At 35.6% G+C, this 20,881-nt stretch overlaps 1 protein-coding gene across 2 annotated transcripts in view; it reads left to right on the plus strand.

Moving 5' to 3' along the window:
* The window catches only part of Arhgap24 (Rho GTPase activating protein 24), a 462,423-nt gene that overhangs the window by 378,394 nt on the left and 63,148 nt on the right, over window positions 1-20,881 (plus strand). For both annotated transcript variants that reach the window (XM_076864253.2, XM_076864254.2), the window contains one exon: window positions 11,535-11,657. In XM_076864253.2, coding sequence (XP_076720368.1) covers window positions 11,535-11,657 — 123 coding nt within the window. The remainder of the gene's footprint in view (window positions 1-11,534; window positions 11,658-20,881) is intronic.

Genomic DNA, 20,881 nt, shown 5'->3' on the forward strand with positions numbered 1-20,881 from the left:
CATAAGTTAAAGAATTAACTGGGTAAACATAGAGTCTCTTTTTTTAATATTTATTTTTTAATTATAGGTGGACACAATACCTTTATTTGATTTTTATGTGGTGCTGAGGATGGAACCCAGTGCCTTACACATGCTAGGTGATCGCTCTACCTCTGAGCCACAACCCCAGCCCATAGAGTCTTTTTTAAACATTTCTTATTGGAAGAATAGCTTACATTTTGTGAAGTCACTAAGTTGGCTGTACTCATAGATATTAGTTCTGAATAACCAATGTTCTCGTCCATGTTAGATTTTGATGTGCTATGCAGATGCTGTGTGTCCTGTCGAACAATGTGCCTTTACCTACAGGACTGAGAAAAATCCCAGAACTTTGAGAAGAATTTTACATCTTGACCTCCCAAACACATACATACGTAGAACTTATGAGATCAGATGTAAACTATGGGAGAGAAAGCATACTGCACAGTTGCCCTGTTCTGATCGCAAAAAGAATTCTAGTTGCTTAAAAAAACAAAATTCAAACCAAAGTCAAAGGTTTATCTTAATTTTTTACCATTGTAATAACTATTAGTTGTCATTTGTTGAGTAATTAAATTTTGTAGTGTTTATTATAGTATTTTATTTTGAAATAGGAGTTCTCTTTTTTATGCCTAAACAAACTCTGTAAAACTATTACATAAAACTGGATAATTAGCATCTATGGCAATTAAAAGTAAGAGAGAGAGATTGCATGAAGAAATTTGTTCCAATTAATCTAAGTTGCCAAAAATCTCTCATTGAATAAATAATAAAAATTAGGTTTAAATAAAATAATAAAGTTTAATTTTAAAAATTATTTATGAGTTTAACCCCTTTCCATTTTTATGGAATAAAAATGGTATAAAGAAAAAAGGTATAAAGAAATAGCTGTCCAACGTTATTTAGTTTTCTTTCAATGATTATTTTCTAGATGTTTTATATATTTGGGAGTAACAAACTTTGAGGAGACATCAATTACATTAATTTCAAACTTTATTAAAAATTCTAAGGATAGTGAGTAATTTTGAGCATAGCTTTGAAATGTCAATATCTTGAAAATCTCTCTCTCCCACATTGTCAATTTTTCCTTATCCAGGGAGTAACTCCCTTAAGTACATAAACATTCTTTAATATTTCTCATATTTGCTCTTTGTGCCACAGCTCACTTACCCACTAACTGCTGCCCCCATTCATCTGCTCTGCTTTACATGGAAATGTCTAGAAGGGTCAGTTATACTGGCTGTTTCTGTTCTTCTGTCCTTCAGAATCTTATGAATATTCAGAATTTTATTCATGCTGGCCTGGTAGATTGAGGCAGCTCTTTCAAAGTTGTCAGTTTCCATATTGCTTCATCTGGCCATCCACATGTTGAATCATCCAGTGACCTTATTTTTCCTAGTTCAGTGGTCTGTACTCACTAAGTCCTAGTCTGACTTCCCCTTCGCAAGAGCATTAGTCTCACTTGATGTATTTCTCAACTCAAGTCTTTCCTATTTCTCTTCTTACCTCCTACATTTTCTCCATTCTTACTATGGTCTTTCCTAGGGACATTATTCAGGTCACTGTCTTCAAGTAGCAACACACTGGTAATTTCCAAATCAGAGTAGGGGCTTCTGTCCAGACCCTACCCTGAACCCCAGCCTTTGCTTTGTTCTCTGCTGTACCCTTGGAACCTAGAATAGTGACTGGAACAATAGCAGGTGCTCCACAAATATGTTCCATAGATGAATAAACTCTCTGCTTCGCCAAAATCCAAGGGAAATAAAGATAATTTGTAAACTAACTTGCCCTGCAATTGCCAACTGGCAATTTATTAGCCTTGCAGATTTGTAATATTCAAAAACAATAAAAGGAGAGGTGTATGAGGGAATTTTTTAAATGGATTTTAGCCTTTTAATCTCAATCTTCAAATGTGGTCTGTCTCTCCAAATTCAATGTTCTGTTTAACTCATCAAATTCTAGGCACCAGGGAAAGAAAAGTAATGAATTTATATTCAAATGCAAAAAGAAACTCCTTAATGTTTGGCTTGATAAAAGTAAAGTATCTTTAATGCATGAGGCTCACAAATTTGCCAGACTCACTAATATCAACTTGAATGGCATGTCCTTGCAGAACTAGTTGCAGAGTGTTAATCATTTACAATGCAAATAGGCAATTAGATAAGTTATGTGATCCATAGCTTTAAAGCTTAGTGCTTTCTGACTGAATGGCTGTCACTGAAAGAATAAGACATGGATACAAACTAACAGGATTAGAGTGATTTGAAATATATGAATTCTAAAATTTATAGCCTCAACCAGTTACAGCAAATTCTTTTACAAGACCAGCCATTCTCAAACTTCACGATGCATCCGATTCACCTGGCAGGAATCTTGAAGCACAGACTGCTGAGTTCCCACTGCCAGTTTCTGATGAAACTCATCTGGGGTGGGGCCCAAGAATTCTCCTTTTTATCAAGTTCCCGAGTCCTGCTAAGGCTGTTTCCTATCCTCCTGTAGTTTTCATCACACTTTGAGAAATATTGTCGTGGAGGGTTTATTACCAGGTTTATGGGGAGAATAGAGTTCAGTAGAACTCCAGAGTATTTCTCCCCCCTACCTAGGGATCTTTTGTCTCTTTGTCAACTTCCTCAAGAGTTTCTGTTTTTTACTCCTGGCTTATTAAGAAATGCCAGTATTCCTCACCATTTTTTTTTTTCATATTTCAAGGCATCACTTGAACTCTTAAGAGACCTCCTGATGGAAAAAAAAAAGTTTTGTTTGTTTGTTTTAGATTCATGCAAGTCAGCAAACTCCCTGTCTTGCTTCTGTGACTCTCAGTGTTATTCCATTTGTACCACGATGCTGTGAGTCCTTACATTCTCTTGTGACACCATCTCATAACTGTTGGAGTAAAACTGATCTGAATGTAAATGCCATCTAGTCTACCTGTCCTTCTATGCCAATCAGGTTTTTTAATTCATTTGGCTCTGAACTTGAGTTAAGTTAAATTAGAGGATGACATAAATTCAAGATACTTCAGCTCTGTCAAGGAAATGTTCGACCTTTACTTCTCAGAAGTTCCAATCAGAGGAATTTACTTAGATACTGAGAAGAAAGTTATTAGATTCTAAACCTCTGACAAAATGTCAAACTATATCGTTGGACTTAACTTGAAATCCTGTTGACTTCCCAGTACAACCTGGGAAATTGATATCCAAAACATAATAAATTACATAGTTCTTATCAATAATGTGCTAGACACAAACACCATGCCTTTTGAAAGAATGAGTTCAAAATGTGTGAAAATGACCCTTAAGTCTATTTGAAATTTTAGAAGTTTCATTAACCATTTAAAACGAGTTTATCAAAAATAATAAAATAAAAGTAAATATCATAATTGTACTATCGTAACATGATCAATATAAAAATCCATATTGAAAAATAAATAGATAGGTGCTTTCTTATTAAAAGATTCCTTTATGAACATATTCAGAATAATATTTCTCCAAAAATAAGCTGCCTTCCTATCATTTTAAAAGAATTTAGTTTTTAAATATTTAATTTATTAAAAATACAGGACTAAAAGTGTTAAATGATGTAATAACAAAACAGAGCCAACTATATCCCAAGCACTACTTGAGGTATTTTATAGTATTATTCATTCCATTAATCCACAATAACACTCTGAGGAGGGAGCTATCACACCCTCAGTTGAGGATAATGGATCTCACAGCTGATAAAAGACTCTTCTGAATCTAGGAGTCTGACCTTCTTATCACAACTCTTAATCATTTTGCAATACTTCTTTTTCAGCAAATATTTTGTATTTGTCGTTTGATCAAGACAGTATTGTTGCTCCAATTTTAATGTTTTTAAAATATTTTTATAGTGGAATTTGAGGAAAAGCACGACAGAAGCAACCTGGGCAGAATACAGTTTGAAATTGAATTCTTAGAAACCTACCATGATTAACATATACCAATCAATCTATAATAGGCAAGTAAATATTCATTTATAGCTACTTTGAATTTAAATGTAAGGTAGCTATGTACTAAAGGATGGTTCCTTATTATGAAAATTCTATGACCTAATACAGGGCACAGGTATTATGTCAAGTGATATGATAAATCACTCATGAAATTAAAAGGTACTACTAACTTTATTATAATGCAATATACCATTTATTAATGTGTTTTTTATGTGGTACAGACTGCTAACATAATACTGCCACTGGGTCCTTAGTTAATTCTCATGTTTTTGGTTTAGAGGTTTAAAATATTTTTAAAAATCTTACTGTAGATTTATACAACTTTACTTTTTACAAAGCTGTTAACTAATACTCATTTATAACTTAGGAATTCTAAAATATTCTTATTGTAGAGTTATACAAAATTTTTTACTGACAATGTGTTGAAATTTTGCCCTTCGCTATTTTTTAAACCACCATTTGCATAAGAAATACTTGGAAAAGTTTAATTAGAAAAACATACCAAAACTTTGTCAGGTAACAAAAATCTCTGTAATAAACACAATTTAATTGTGAAAAAAATATTGAATGTAAGTTCAGTTGGTTCTCTAGTCTTATTTTGTGAACTATGTGTTGTTTATTATTTTGCTGTTGTTATTTATTAAGAGGTGATAGTATCCATAGAAGCCCATAGTTGGTTGTTTGTAATTCATGTTAACTCTTGTTGTTTTCCAAATATCAGTCTCCATAAAAGGGCATAAATTGTTTCCATTTCAGTAATTTTCCACTAATAATGCTTCAGAAATACTTTACTTCTTACAGTTCATCATTAGAGTTCTACCAAAAAATAAAGACCCAAACTAAGTTTCCAGGAAAGTAATGCTTAAAAATTTAAGTGCTTGAGTGAAAATTAATAACTCTATTTAGAATATTAAAATATTTTTCTGTAATCTACAATAAAATGGATGGTACAACAGCCTAGCTCTGACCTAATTTGCAATTAGGAATGAGGAAACATTTCACCCTTGAAATTATTAACATTAGAGGTGTTCACTAAAATGCCCTCAGGTCTGTACTGTGATCATGTTTTGGAAACTAACTCAAATAGTCTGTGACTGCAGTTTTCTTTGAGCAACTTTAAAAAAATTTTAAATGTAAATGATGGATTCACTGTATGTTTTTAGAAGTTTATTTACTGAAGAAGGCACACATATAAGTATGTCTCTTCTGAGATATTGTTTTATTTTTTACTTCATAATTTGAATGAGAACTTATTTTCCTTCAAAGAAAAATAGCAAAACTCTAAGACTGTGTTAGTCGGGTTTCCATTTCTGTGACAAAATACCTGAGACAGACAAGTTATAAGGTTGAAAGATGTATATTGGTTCATAGTTTAAGAGGTTTCAGTCCATGGTAGTTGGGCCTCTGACAGCACAGTATATCATAGTGGGTAGCACATGCCAGAGGAAACTACTCACTGTGTGGCAGCCAAGACATAAAAGAGAGAGAGAGAAGAAGATCCTGACGTCCCACTTTCCCCTTCAGAGGCACACCCTCAGTGACCTAACTTCCTCCCTCCAAAAAGTTCCACTACCTTCCAATAGCACCACAGGCTGGTGACCACGCCTTTAGCACTTGAGCTTTAGGAGAACATTTAAGATCCAAACCATAACAGTGACTATTTTGGGAACTTTCTACCCAATAAGTTCAGTACATATTTCCTTAGGTATAAGTTATAGAAGGGTCTGCATATAATAGTTGTGGTTCCTTTTCTCATGCAGAAAGTCCTAGTTATGGACTGTACTTTGAACAATGATGGTCTCTTGTCCCAAAATTCCCATTGAAAATGCACTCAGGAATCAATATCTGGAAAGAGAAAGAAGAGGATCTATAGATAAATGAGAATTCACACTAAATGCTGATTTTTTAAAAAAAAAAATGTTTATTTTTAAATTTTGTGCTTTTGAGGATTGAACCCATGGCCTTGTGCATGCTAGACAAGAACTCTACCATTGTTTTATATTTACTGCAATCCCCCTTTTATGTATGTATTTATTCATTTATTTTACTTTGTGATAGGGTCTTAATAAATTGCCTAGGCTGCTTTCAAATACCAATCCTCCTGCCTTCACCTGTCAAATAGCTAGACCTGGCTTATAAGGAACAATCTTAAACTACAATGGTTAATGATAATTGCATTCCAGCTCACCTTGGCTTTTCGTTTTTTAGAGTCTTCATGACCTTAGAGGTCCTATCATCTGTTCCTTTAAATAACTCTTTTTTTCTCTGATGATAAATAATGATGGTAGAACCATAATTACACACAGTGGTTTCACCTTTTGGTAAATGAAAAGCCCATAAACACAATCAAGGGATAAAAGAGTGAAGAAAGGTTTTTTCTTATTTGCAGCAAATAAGGTGAACATTGGATGGACATAGTTTTTGGAATCTCTCTGAGCAAAGAAAGAATTATAGTTTGGATTTATAATTTGAATGTAATGGTCCCACAGGGTGTGCCCTTGAGAACCATCTCTACTTAACAGTAATGTTAAGTATCTCTTCCTTTCTCTGTCTCTGTATCTCTCTCTCTCTCTCTCTCTCTCTCTCTCTCTCTCTCTCTCTCTCTCTCTCTCTTTCCTATTTGCCATGAACTGAGCTGCTTCCCTCTCCCCCAAGGTCCTCTGCCATGATGTTCTTCCTCATCTAAGACCCAAGGCAATGGAGCCTGCCATCATGACTAAAACCTCTGAAACAATGAGCCAAAATGCACTTATCCTCCTCCAAGTTGTTTGTGTCAGGTTATTTGGTCATAGTATTGAAAAACTGACTAACAGAAAGCAAGGGGCTTTTACTGGGGATAATCATACATGTTCATCCAGGAAGCACTCATCATCTCATAGGGGGGAAGGTACCTTCCTGACTATGCTCAGTTGGAAGCCACATTTCTTCATACATCACATATTTAGAAAAAAGGGCAATGGGAACACCTCTGGGTAGAGAATTTAGTATTATAACAAGTTTAGTGCAGGTTACCTTAAAAAGACAGTTTGGGATGACTCCAGTGATTTTGGATGGTTTATTCTAAGTGTCCCTGAAAAGCCTTCTATGAAACAAATGAACAAGCAAAAAACAACATGGAAGGCACATTAACTGTTATTTAAAGCATAGGTCATTATCCCAAATATAAATTGTCTAGTGGTTAGTGAGACATCTAGAATAACACACGGATAATAAAATAATGCAAGGTTGAACATCTGGAAGGTTCACAAATGTAGAAAAGGGAAACAAAAAGAGAATTCTTAATCCTAGCATGCACAGGTAACCATTATGAGAATTATTATGTATTTCAAGTAAGTATCCTATTTTTCTTTTTACCTATATGAAAATTGAGATGTCATATAAAATTTTTATATTTACTTTTGTGTAATAAAAACTCATATTAATAAGCTTCAAAATTCTATGTCAGTGGCTATATCATAAGGAATATTATCAATATTCCTATGTGTTATCATATATATCTTGGAATACCACTTCCAAGTGGTAGAAATTCTTTGCAAATTTGTTCAAAAGTCTTTTTAAATTATTATTTTGTAACTACTAAAGGATTTTTTTTCATATATTTATTGGATATTTGAGCTTCTCTTTTGAATAATTCATTTCTTTTACTGTTTTCTGTACCTTTTAATTTTAGAATAAAAGCCTCTTTTCTATTAAACTCAATAGGTTTTTCTTAATGTTAAGTATCCATTTTATTTCAGAGACTCTATTTTATTTCTAGAAACAAAAAAATGCATGTCACACACAAACATACAGAAAATTTCAGTAAAATGTACAAATGCTTTTTATTAAATATAAACAAGTAAAATGGAATGATTGGACTTAGTTTACTTAAAATCACAAATTCTTGAAGTGTTAACAATAGCACTAAAGCATTTCTACCAACATTAGTTACCATCTAAAAGGTAATATAATGTATCCTTTAAAATGTATGTAAGACACCATCATGTAAAGTGATTTAAATGATGGTGATTTATATACTGCATAGATTAAAACTGATAGATATTTATGGTAAAGCAAAACTGAAGAATGAAGAATGTATGCTGGCTTATATAACATGATATAATCCATACCCACCTATTTTATCTGTGGATACTATATAGATTGAAGATGACTAAAACTCCAATTATGGAGCTCAATATTGTTTTTTTTAAATTTCAACTCTTGAAATATTTTTAATTCTAAGATGGCTAAATAGAACATTGAGTCCCACAGAGAGCCAACTTGACCTACATGGTTCAAAGTTCTGAGTTTACTCATTAATCAAATCATATATTTGATAAGTTGTTTTGGAGCCCTTTTTAATTACAAGGCACAGTATTAGGCTTTAGAACATAGGTATTATGCAACAGATGCCATCTTCAGTTAGAAATCACCTATTTTCAATACAGATCATCTGGCTTTTCTCTGTCCAGTAGTTCCACTTTATTCCTGGTGGGCATGTTATGTTAGGTACAGTAAGAGATTAACAGCAAAAACAGAAAATTTATAACCATATATTGTAGTAACAGTTGTTTAAAATGTATAAATTGTTCTCTTTTGGAATTTTCCTTTTAATATTTTAAGACCTCATTTAAAAACCTCAGAAAACCTCAGAAAGTGAAGGTGTGGGTATGGGGGGACTACTGTATAAATCTATATAATAGTTTTGATTACATTGTTAGTTATGAATCTGTATTTCCACCAAGACTTGTAGAAAATCTCTTTTTCTTGTAATACACTGAGGAATCAAGATTTATATCCATGGGTGAAATTCACGGACGGGATTTTATATCTGTGATTGGAAGTCTAAATGAGATTCAGGGTCAGACACACAACACCGTTGGCAGAGATAAAGAATCAAATGAAAAGTCAGGGAATAATGGCCAGTTGTGCTTATCATTCTCTTCTCCTCTGCTTTCAGACAGAAATGCCAGCTCTAGAGGCTGTCACTCATTCTCATTACTAGAGCTGTTTCTGCCTGGGCTGGGAGTGACACAGCAGGATATTGCTGTCTGAATTGCTAAGCATCCTCCAGGCAAAGACAATAATTAAAATATTCTGATTTCAAAATGGTAATTGTTCTTGCTCAGAACTGTGGTGTAAGTGAATGAGAATACAGAATAGATTCTTAGTTCTTACTGTGCCATGCCAAATGAAGCATCTTTTTATATCGCCATTTAGTTGTCTCTGCCACTTACATGTCAGACAGCCATGCATATGCATATTAATATGTAGTCTATTTACATACATGGAAGTAAATAATTTTAATGTGTATGTTATGTGTATATGTATCAAATAATGAATTTTTTAAAAAAATTCTTGTTATTATTGACTGATTATTTCCAAGCATCTATTAGATATAATAGCTCTGAGGTCATTTTTAATGTAATGTGTCTCTTTTGCATTGGAAAGGTGGGAGAAAAACAAAAAAAAAGATGCAATTAATATTTATAGAATTTCTATTTTAGACTTACATGGTGCTAGTATTTCTGCATACTTTATTCTGTTCAATTCTTACAAAAACTGACTATGTAGGGATTATTACTTCTAAAGTATGTTTAAGATATTGAGTTTTCAGAAGTTATGTAATTCCCCAGAGGTCAAACATCTAGTACAAGATAGAACTGCAGATGGTGGGTTTGCTGATTCCTGTCTATGGTTTTTCAGATTCAAGTTGCTTAAAATAATGATTGAGATATAAGAAGATCATTGTTTCCCTAATTGTGAGATTTTCTCTCTGATTTGAGAAGGCTAGTCTTGTTTATTTAAGAGATTTGTCAACATTAGGAAACCCATTTACTGTGGTCCCTTTTGGAATCTTTTCCTGCTCCCATCTATTTGTATTAAAATGTAAAATGTTAACTCTAGTGCACAACTAGTTCGCTGCAAGTTACTGCATTTCCTTGACTTTATACCTCTTTTACAATTTATATTAGTGCTAAAATAGCAGTACTTCTCAACCCAGGGAAACAAGTGGACATATCCTACAGAATTCAGGTCACATACTCTTGCTATATACCTTTTGCTTTCAGAGTTATGCGGGAATTAGGTTAGGTGTGAAAGGGTAGGGAACAGGGGTGTCTACTGTCAATTTGTGCGTGCAAGCCCCTCCCTCAATAGTATTCAAATCCACTTACAAACAAACACTATCTTAACCAAACAAAATACTTGAATATGAATTAATCCAACCCAAGGCTGCAAGTTTAAAACTCTTAGTGAAAATTAAATGTCAATAGCTATTTGAGCATCTGAGAAATCAATATGATATTAACATTATCAGAATTTAGCTAGTTACTATTCCATTTCTTTAATCATTCTATTTGTGGAACAACACTATTTTCAGAGAGTGAAGCAGTGCCATCACTGATATCTGTTTTCAGCAACAATCCTTTCATATAAAACAAGGTTATAAGGACAATCATGCCTCAAGACCACTTTCAAGATCAGATGTGATTGTCCCTGTTTTATAAAGGAGAAGTCTAGGTTACCATTCAATACACAATAAGAGATTTCTAAGAAATTAAATTCCAAGCTTTGGTAGTCTAGCACTTCAAAGTTGATATTAGATATTTTGGGGGGTTTAAATACATGGATTATTTGGGGGAAAATAAGAGAAACCAAGGACATGTACAGGGAGGCACAACCGGGGGGTTCCAAAAACTCACTCTCAAGTGTGAGTGCCATCAGAGTGTTGAATTGGCCTTTGTTGCTTGCCAGCCATGTGTCTTCTTTCTCATCATTGTTTCTTTGCCCTCCTGAATGTATGACCTGGGGGAATGAGGTTTTCATATACAAGGGAGGCATGCGGAGCCTGGCACGGGTGGTGCATGCCTGTAATCCCAAGTGATTGGGAGGCTGAGGCAGGAGGATTGCGAATTCAAAGCGAGCCTTAGCAAAGCGAGGCACTAAGCAACTCAGTGAGACCCTGTCTCTAAATAAAATACAAAATAGCGTTGGGGATGTGGCTCAGTGGTTGAGTGCCCCTTAGCTCAAACCTCACCCCACCTCACCCCTGCAAAAAAAAAAGGGAGGTGTGGGGAAGGAGCTCTGGGTCTCTCTGAGTCTCTCATACTCAACCATCACGTCCTAATGGCCTGGCCATGTGTGCAGTGAATTCTGCAGTGTGCAGCCCCTGATGCCAACGAAAATCCAAGCTCTGGGGACCACTATTCCATCTTCTCCCTCTTTCATTATGTCTCTACAGTTCCTCCCTATTCAGCAGCTGTGTGAATAGATTGGATTATGAGTTAATTCAGGCCTATGGGTTGTTGCTAGGACAAAAAAACCCAGCCTTTGTTTAGGAAATGACATTTGTTCTCTAGCTTTCTCCTGGAAACATTAGAGCCTTTCCTTTTTAAGCCGTTTTCTTCCCTCCTTTGGAAACTATGGTAAATATTTTCAAGTCACTGGGTAGGACCTCGTGCTGACTGCATTAAGCACAGTCTGTGTTTCAGGGATTCCCTAGGAGGCTAATGATGAGGAATCTTTGGATGAATCTTTAACTGAATGTGCTCATGTGTTTTTACAGGAGGTGATCGGGATCGGATGACAGCAAATCATGAGAGCTACCTCCTCATGGCGAGCACCCAGAATGATATGGAAGACTGGGTGAAGTCCATCCGCCGAGTCATATGGGGACCTTTTGGAGGAGGTGAGCATATTTTAAAGTCATAGAAAATCAGAAAGTTAGACCCAACTCATTCTTCTCTTTCCTCTGGCTAATGTTACAATCAGCTCCTAAATTCAAATGGCTGAATGTTAAAATCAGTAGTGAATTATTTAACCTGATTGTCAGACACATATATATTAACTCTTACAGTTTTAATTCAGGTCACATATCATTAATAACCAACTTCTTCCCTGAATACGTTGAATTTTAAAAATGAATGAAGAAGTTTTTTCTTTTCTTGGTTTCGAATTTTTCCATTTTACTAATGGTAAACAGTAATGGAAAACATATGATAAATGTACATTACTTAAGAACATCTAGATATCAAGCAAAATTTGACTGATATCGTTGGAAAAAATCCCAATTCCCAGGTGCTCAATAGCATCAAAACAGAATGCCAAATCTTTTGATGAAAATCTGATGAGTGTTGGAGTTTCAAAAAAAAAAAAAATCTTTGAATTAGATAGATATGTGTAGATTTATAGTAAGTTTTTTAAAAAAATCTTAATACACTGTTGAGAATGCATCATATAAAGAATAAACTAAAAGTTACTATGAATAGAACAAAATGGAGGAAGAAAAGATAAAATATATGATTTTGATCTAGTGAGAAATATAAACTAGAATGATATAAACCAAAATTATTGAAATAAAAATTTCAATAAATGGAACCAAAGAATGATACAAAAATATCTACAATGACATGTATTTTCAAGAATGTAAAGCCTAATTTTTTTGTTAATATTGTTAAAAATAGTTTTAAATGAAATTCACATTTAAGAAAGCAATTATAATTCCTATATTTATTTTATAGTCTCTTGTGTACTGTTAGCACCTAAATTCACAAAGTGAATTTCCCCCTAAACATATAGCTGATGCTTCTTAAGCTGAGTCAGCATTTTATTTTAGAATAATTTTTAAACCTCAGTTGAAGAAGTTGAAATGTTGGTTGAGTTAAAATAGCAAGTATTGGGCTGTGGGTGTAGCTCAGTGGTAGAGTGCATTTTTAGTATATGCTCGGTCATGGATTTGATTCCTGCTCCACCAAGAAAGCAAACAAAACAGGGAGACTAAAACAGAAAGATTCATTGAAGACATTAATTGAAGACTAGATTAATGATATGATTCCTAAATTTGTCTACTTTTTAGTAGTGTCTTCTGTTAGGAAAGTGGAAGTTTCCTAAGCAGAGTGATCATTCATTCCAGCTTGCCTGGTAACAATCTGGTTTACAGCTACCAGGCCAGGCTAATTATGCACAGTGTTAGCTTTCACTGGCTCAGTGTCCTAACTTGTATGAGGATTTATGTAGCCTCCCCATTCATAACCTAAAATGGCAAGTGACCATGTCAAACACTGGAAAAGATTCACAGGCTGAGCCCCCAGCCCAATGTTGTAGCAGAGAATTCCTCATGGCATAAGTAAGAGACATGAACACAACTGGCATAAATTTGCTGGCATCTCCAGGGTTAGAAATTTGTGGGGGCCATGAGGATGTATCTTTTTAAAGTTCCTATTATTTCTAAAGAACCTCTTGTCCCCTCTGTCATCAGATTTCTTGGGCTCTTAAGTTCAGGAGGAACCTTAATATCTGCTGAAGGAACATCTTTATTGAGGAATTATTCCCATCAAGTATATTATTTTCAAGAGAAATGAATGAGATCCAGTTAGCTTCTCCAAAATCAGTGGCCATAGGTGGTACCATCAGCCCAGAATTCTCAGAAATAATCCCAGTAAGACTGAGATGAGAGCTATCTATGAATCTTTAATTCTTTGTACCTGGAAGTGATATTCTAGTAGTCAGTGAATTTATATATTTTATCCTATGGAATAATGTACTTCAGGGGTTTTACAAATAGATTTGGGTTTATTTTTAAGAGATATATTTTAGCACAGAGCACTCATAATAGAAACAATACTCCAAAGAATAAATCTTCCCTGGCTATCTTTGTTTAATTGAAGAGTGTTAGGAGATTGCAAGGCAAGCTTTTAAGGTACTCATTTAATTTGCAAGAAATCTTTTGTGATTCCTCTGAGTATAGGATTTTTAAAAAATTAATACATGATTCAACACCAACAGAATTTCAACTCTGATATATTGCAAACTATCACCCATTGTCTTAGTTTTAAATGTTTATATTAATATTAATTAGTTCTGTGCTCATTGATTAAAATTTAAAGATATAAGTTTGACTTTTAAACAAAAAATTTATGTGACTAAAAATTTTATCTTATATGAGTTTCTACTTAATGTTTCATGAAACATGTTAGAATATTTTGAAACCAGTGTTTTTATTTCTTTCCTTCTGTCCCACATTTTGTGGGTCACACTGTGAGTAACAGAACCAGGAAGAAAACCCATGCCTTCCCCTGATTTAAAGCACACTAGTATGATCTATTTTGTGTGTGTGTGTATTTTTGTGGTAGCAAAAACCCCACAATTGCAGGTCCCTGGCTTAGGGGTAGTATATTCTTCAGTATATGAAAAATGAAAGTTTTTAAAAGTAGGGTCATTAATAACTAAGAGACATGAACACATATTTAAGTCTTTCAAATATGCATGAATTGACAACATCAAGAAAATAGAAAAAAAAAAAAAGGGAGAAAGCATCCACATGTTCGTGCATGGAAGAATGGATAAACAAAATGTGTTACAGACATGTTCCGCAAAGTAGATACTGGAGTCAATGATGGGCCACATATACCATGGCGGTTCTATAAGAGGATATCAACTTAGTGACATCACAGCCATCTTAGTTTAAGTCCACTCTATGATGGTTGCCTGACAAAATTGCCTAGCAACACATCTCAGTACATATGTCCACTGTGAAGCAATACATGACTGCACATTCAGTGAATGGATTATTACTCATCATAAAAGAAGTGAATCACAAGTACATGATACAACAAGAATGAGTGTTGAAAACATTATGCTAAGTTAAAGACGTCAGTCACAAATGACCATTGATTATATGATTTCTTTCATGTGAAAGTATTGAACAGAAAATAGAGTCATGGTTGCTTAGGGATCAGATGGTAAGCTTGGTTGGAGGGGAGTGACAGCCAAAATATATTTGGTTTCTTGTTGAAAAGGTGAAAATATTCTATAATTGACTGTGGTGATGGTTGCACATATTCTGTGAAAATACTAAAAAACCTATTGAATCACATATTTTAAATGATTTTGTGGTATATGAACCATATCTCAACAAAACTGTTAAAAGTATTTGAATTGCCTTACTTGCCTTTCAAAAGAGAACATATTTTGCTCCCTGTCTTAATTAGAGACTCAGACTTTTTTGTCCTAAATAAAGATTTCTTGGCTTCCACTCTCCTTCCCGCCTCTCAAACTATGGTGGTCATTGTTCTGATGGCATCCGTAAAGACATATGGAAGAAAAGGTGACACATCACCCTTGGGTACATTGTAAATGTTTCTGTTATAGCATTGGCATTTCACTGTGGCAGTTTCATAATTTGTGTCTTTGAAAAATTAAAGTTTTTTATGAGGTGCTTAGGCTTCTCTTTGTCTAGTTTGCATATGTATGCAAAATATTCTCTGACATAATAGTAATGAACATCTGATTAAAATATAGGAAACATATGTTGAAGGGCACCAAGGTTGGTTTCATAGGTTGGCTATTGTGTACTGAGCTGCTATAAACATTGATATGGCTGTGTCACTGTAATATGCTGATTTTAAGTCCTTTGGGTATAAACCACTGAGTGGAATAGCTGGGTCAAATGGTGGTTCCATTCCAAGCTGTCTGAGGAATCTCCGTTTCTAGAGTGGTTGTACCAATCTGCAGTCCCACCAACAATGTATGAGTGTTCCTTTTCCCTCACATCATTGTCAACATTTATTGTTATTTGTATTCTTGATAATTGCCATTCTGACAGAAGTGAGATGAAATCTCAGTGTAATTTCCTGAGGACCTTGCCTAGCACTTCACTCTTGTAGAAATGTAAAACTGTGTAGTAAAAATCACAAAATACAGGATTTTATGATAGGCCTTATCTTTTTAAAAAAATTTTTATATTACATCAGAATGCATTACAATTCATATTACACATATAGAGCACATTTCTTCATATCTCTGGTTATATACAAAGTATATTCACACCATTCGTGTCTTCATACATGTACTTAGGGAAATGATGCCCATCTCGTTCCACCAACTTTTTTACACCCCTTACACTCTCCATTCCCCTCCCTCCCCTTTGCGGTATCTAGAGTTTCTCTAATCTTCACATGCTCCCTCTCCCAACCTCAGTATGAATCAGCCTCCTTATATCAGAGAAAACATTCCGCATTTGTTTTTTGGGGGATTGGCTAACTCACTTAGCATTATATTCTCCAACTCCATTCATTTACCTGCAAATGCCATGATTTTATTCTCTTTTAATGCTGAGTAATGTTCCATTACTTATATATATGTATATGTAATGGAACATTACTCATTACTTTGGTGTGTGTGTGTATACACACACACATACACACTAAAGTTTCCCTATCCATTCATCTACTGATGGACATCTAGTTCGGTTCCACAGTTTAGCTATTGTGAATTGTGCTGCAATAAACATTGATGTGGCTGTTGTCCCTGTAGTATGAGGTTTTTAAGTTCTTTGGGTATAGACCGAGGAGTTGGATAACTGGGTCAAATGATGGTTCCATTCCAAGTTTTCCAAAGAATCTCCATACTGCTTTCCATATTGCCTGCACCATTTTGTAGTTCCACTAGCAATGTATGAGTATGCCTTTTCCCCCACATTTGCCAACATTTATTGTTTTTTGTATTCTTAATAGCTGCCTTTCTGACTAGATTGAGATGAAATCCTACTTTTGATTTGCATTTCTCTAAAAGCGAGAGATGTTGAGCATTTCTTCATGTATTTGTTGATTGATTGTATATCATCTTCTGAGAATATCTGTTCATTCCTTGGCCCATCTATTAATTGGGTTATTTGTTATTTTTGTGCTTAGCTTTTTGAGTTCTGTATATACCCTAGAGATTAGTGCTGTATCTGATGTGCAAGTGGAAAAAAAAATGCTTCTAAGCTGTAGGCTCTCTATTCACCTCACTGATTATTTCTTTTGCTGAGGAGAAGATTTTTAGTTTGAATCCATCCCATTTATTAATTCTTGATTTTAATTCTTGCACTATAGGAGTCTCATTAAGGAAGTAGGGGCCTAATCTGATATGATGGAGATTGGAGCCTACTTTTTCTTCTGTTAGATGCAGGGTCATTGTTTTAACCTAGGTCTTTGATCCACTTTGAAATGAATTCTGGGCATGGTAAGAGAAATTGTGCTTAATTTCATTTTGCTGCATGTGTATTTCCAGTTTTCCCAGCACCCTTTGTTGAAGAGGCTATGTTTTCTCCAATATATGTTTTTGACGCCTTTGTCTGATATAAGATAACTGTAATTACGTGGGTTAGTCTCTGTGTCCTCTATTCTGTGTCATTGACCTACAAATCTATTTTGGTGCCAACCATGCTGTTTTTGTTACTATTGCTCTGTAATGTAATTTAAGGTCTGGTATAGTGATACCACCTGCTTTACTCTTCTTGCTAAGGATTGCTTTAGCTATTCTGGGTCTCTTATTTTTCCACATGAATTTCATGACTGCTTTTTCTATTTCTATGAGGAATGTCATTGGAATTTTGATTGGAATTGCATTACATCTGTAGAGTGCTTTTGGTAGTATGGTCATTTTGATAATATTAATTCTGATAGGTCTTTTTTTTTCTTCAAGTATAACAAATTTATAACAAACATTCAGATGTGGGAGGAGAATTAATGGAAATGTGGAAAGTAGACATTTCCTCTTAATTCCTTAGCCTAATAACTGAATCTAGATACCTCAACTTTGTGCTATCTGCTGAAGACCACTATAAACAGTTGTTTCCCTGTTAACAATGCTAAGAAGCCTGTGGGGTCTGCTCAAAAGTAAATCTAAATATTAGGATGTCGAAACATTTATTTAGCTTTGGAAACATTGATTAGTATTTTTTGTTGTTGTTTATGTTGTTATTATTGTTGTTGTTATTTGTTCATTTGTATCCTGGGTTTCTTTCCAATTGTTTTTGAGGCAGTGTTCTTGAATGTGCTTAGCCCAAGATCAGAGGAGTTTAAAAATCCACTAATTGCTCATTAAAGCTTAATGTTTAGACTTACTTTAGCTACTCACAAAATTAGTTTTCTTCTGTATATTTCTGTCTCAGTATGTAAAGAATTGAGTTAAAGTTCTGGCTATAAAATAAATTTATTCTTTTAATATTCCTTTAATAACTTCCATGATGCATAATCAGTGTATGTGGAGGCAGGGCTTGGTTCAGTGGCAGTGTGGACTTGCTCAGACACAGGCCAGCTGTGTGATCTTAGAAATCTGGTTTTACTTCTCTTGCCTTTAGTTTCCAATCAAATTTTAGTTTAGTAATTCCAATCAAAATTTAGTTTAGTGACATAAGAATACTGGAAAATTTCGTATTACCATTCCAGTTCCAAAATCTTGTGGTGACAAGTGTTCTCTTCACACCAATGCACAGGTGCCTGGGTTTTCCTTTTGGTTCAGATACTCTCAGGTGAACACTGCATCTGCTTTAGTGGTACCAAGTTACACTTATTGAACCTGTTAAATGACAGTCTCACCCACCTGGGTTGCAAGTAAGAGCAGTGATGTGATTAATGAGAGTTACTTTTTAGTACCCCTCAGTTTTGAGAAGCTCTGATTGAATGCCCAGGCAGGAGAAAAGAGGCCGTGGGGGTCATTTGGGGTTAAAGCACTAACATTCCAAATCTGCTTATGGAACAGCCAGGTGGATGAATGATTAACCCAAAAAGTCAATTATTCAGTGAGTAGGACTGAAAGGATTGGTGGATGTGGGGGTTGGGTAGAGAGGCTGTATGCAGGAACATGGGGGAAGGTTGAAATTTGAGTTGATTTTCAAACCATAACCAGAGAAATTTATATTTTTGTGTTAGTATGCACACATACATAAGTTGACTTATTTTGTGATTATACCTATAGACTCTTAGCTAGTGGATTTAATTTTTTATAGACACTGACATACATAGACATGTATGTAATATGTGTGTTTTAAGGATATCCACCTTAAATTAGCACTCACACTCGCAAATTGATTTAACCGTACAAGATCTGAGAAGATGTCAATCTTGTGCAATAAAAAAATAAATAAATGTAGAACAGAAGGAGCGAAAGGTTTGCCCCTAGGGAGAGTTTGGTGCTCTATGATTTCTGGAGGGTTGAACCAGCCAGCTGTAGAGCTGCTGCACAAGACAGGAGCCCAGCCAAGAGGTCAATGCAAAGTCAAAAGAGGAGGAAAGGGGTGCGATTCAATTTGCATTGCAGTGTGGCAGCCTCCCTCCTCCCCTCATGTTGTGACTGCACCTGCTACATGTGACCAGCGGGCACTGAAGGCAGCAGCAGCCACAGCTGTGACGAGGCAGCCGCAGCCCTGCCAGTGCCCGCCCAGCTCTCATTGAGAAAAGGGGAGAAGGAGCTGGAGGAGGGGGAGGAGAAGCTCCCTGCAAAGCCTCCTCCTCCCTGCACAGCCAGGAGCCTCCTGGAATGGGCACTGGACTGTTCTGACATGGTGATTCCCTGGGGAGCTGGAAGACAGAAGGGAAAAGGGAGCAGCCTGCAGAGAGCATCAGAGGATGAGGGGTGCTATAAAAGGAACAGGGGAGTTCTGTGCGAGGGATATTTCATGCACTGAAATGCTTTTTGGAGAAGATACCATGATTTTCCTCCCTCTGTGCTCAGATGAAAGGAGCCAACAAGGACTGTCCTGAAGTATTCCTGAGGGGCCTTTTTTGTCATTGTTCCTCTTTCCCCTTGCACAGGGCTATTTGCTGACCTTTCCAGAGGAATCTCAGTCCAGCTGAGAAGACAGTTCTTAATAAAACAAAACAAAACACAACACTCCCTGCTGTTTGGATGGGGGTATACTTTGCTGCAGTTATTTGCCTGTGACATTTTGGAATGTCTGCAGATATTGAAAAAAAAAAAAAAAACTATCTTTAAAACTCCTTGGATTAGGCAAAGGAAAAGGAAGGCATTTTTTTTTGTTTTGTTTTGTTTTGTTTGTTTGTTGTTGTTGTTTTTTGCCAAAAAGGAGTAAGGGCAAGTTGGTAACTTATTCTTAACCCAGGACCTGGATGATCAAAACCTTGGAGTTCTAGGAATCAGCACTTCAAACCTAACAAACATGAGAAGGAGTGGCTGTGAGTTTCCATACAGAGGCAGGTTTTAAAGAAGCCTGAAGGGGTCTCAGAACTTGGCCTGTATGATGCCTGAAGACCGAAATTCTGGGGTGCGCCCCTCAGGTGCCTTAGCATCGACTCCGTTCATCCCTAAAGCCACATACAGAAGACTCAAACGGTGTTTTAGTTTTCGGAAAGGTAGGTAGATGATATGCTAGTGTTCTTTTCATAAATAAACATATATTCTCTCATGCTTTAAATCCGTTTATGCTCAGATAAAATGGGATTTGTGAAAGCAAGAACTTAGAACTGTATGCGAGTGATTTGGGTGTTTCCTATACTTATTTTTCAAGGCTCATACTGATCTGTTTATTACTGTCGGTGAGTGGGCAGGGTAGGTGTGGCTTAAAGAACGGTGGTCCTATAAGGATCACGTTGAATGACAGGGGACTAAACAAGCCGGTCTGGCTGTCCTGAAAGGAGGGGCCCGAGCTCTCCTGGGCCCTTCTCAGACCCCAAACAAGCAGCCATTCTGACCTCTTGAGACAGGTCCCTTGTAAATCCCTGTTCTGTGCCCCACAACTTTAGATTTGGTTCTGGCTGCCTGTGTTTGCCTCGTCTCCCCTGCTGAGATGATTTTGATAATCAGATTATCTGTGGTAACCCCTTTTCAGGGGGCTTCCAACTATATCGATTAATATTGGCTAGAAATAAGAATCACCTTGCCTTTCCAAATGCCTCATAAGACGACGTTGGTAAAGTGCAAAGATATGAGCTGTCAAGAGCAGAGTGGGCCAGCATAACAACTAATGATCAATCAAAGAAACTGAGACATTTCAGAATTGACTGAGTTTGAGAGAGTTAAAAGGTGCAGCAAAGGTACAAGGAAATGTTTTCAGGAAAGGTTTTTATATAAAAATATTTTAAAACTTTCTTTTGCCTTAAAATGAGTTGTTTAAATAGAAACCAAGTAATT

The sequence above is a fragment of the Callospermophilus lateralis genome, chromosome 8 (genome assembly GCF_048772815.1).
Source record: "Callospermophilus lateralis isolate mCalLat2 chromosome 8, mCalLat2.hap1, whole genome shotgun sequence".
NCBI lineage: Eukaryota > Metazoa > Chordata > Mammalia > Rodentia > Sciuridae > Callospermophilus > Callospermophilus lateralis.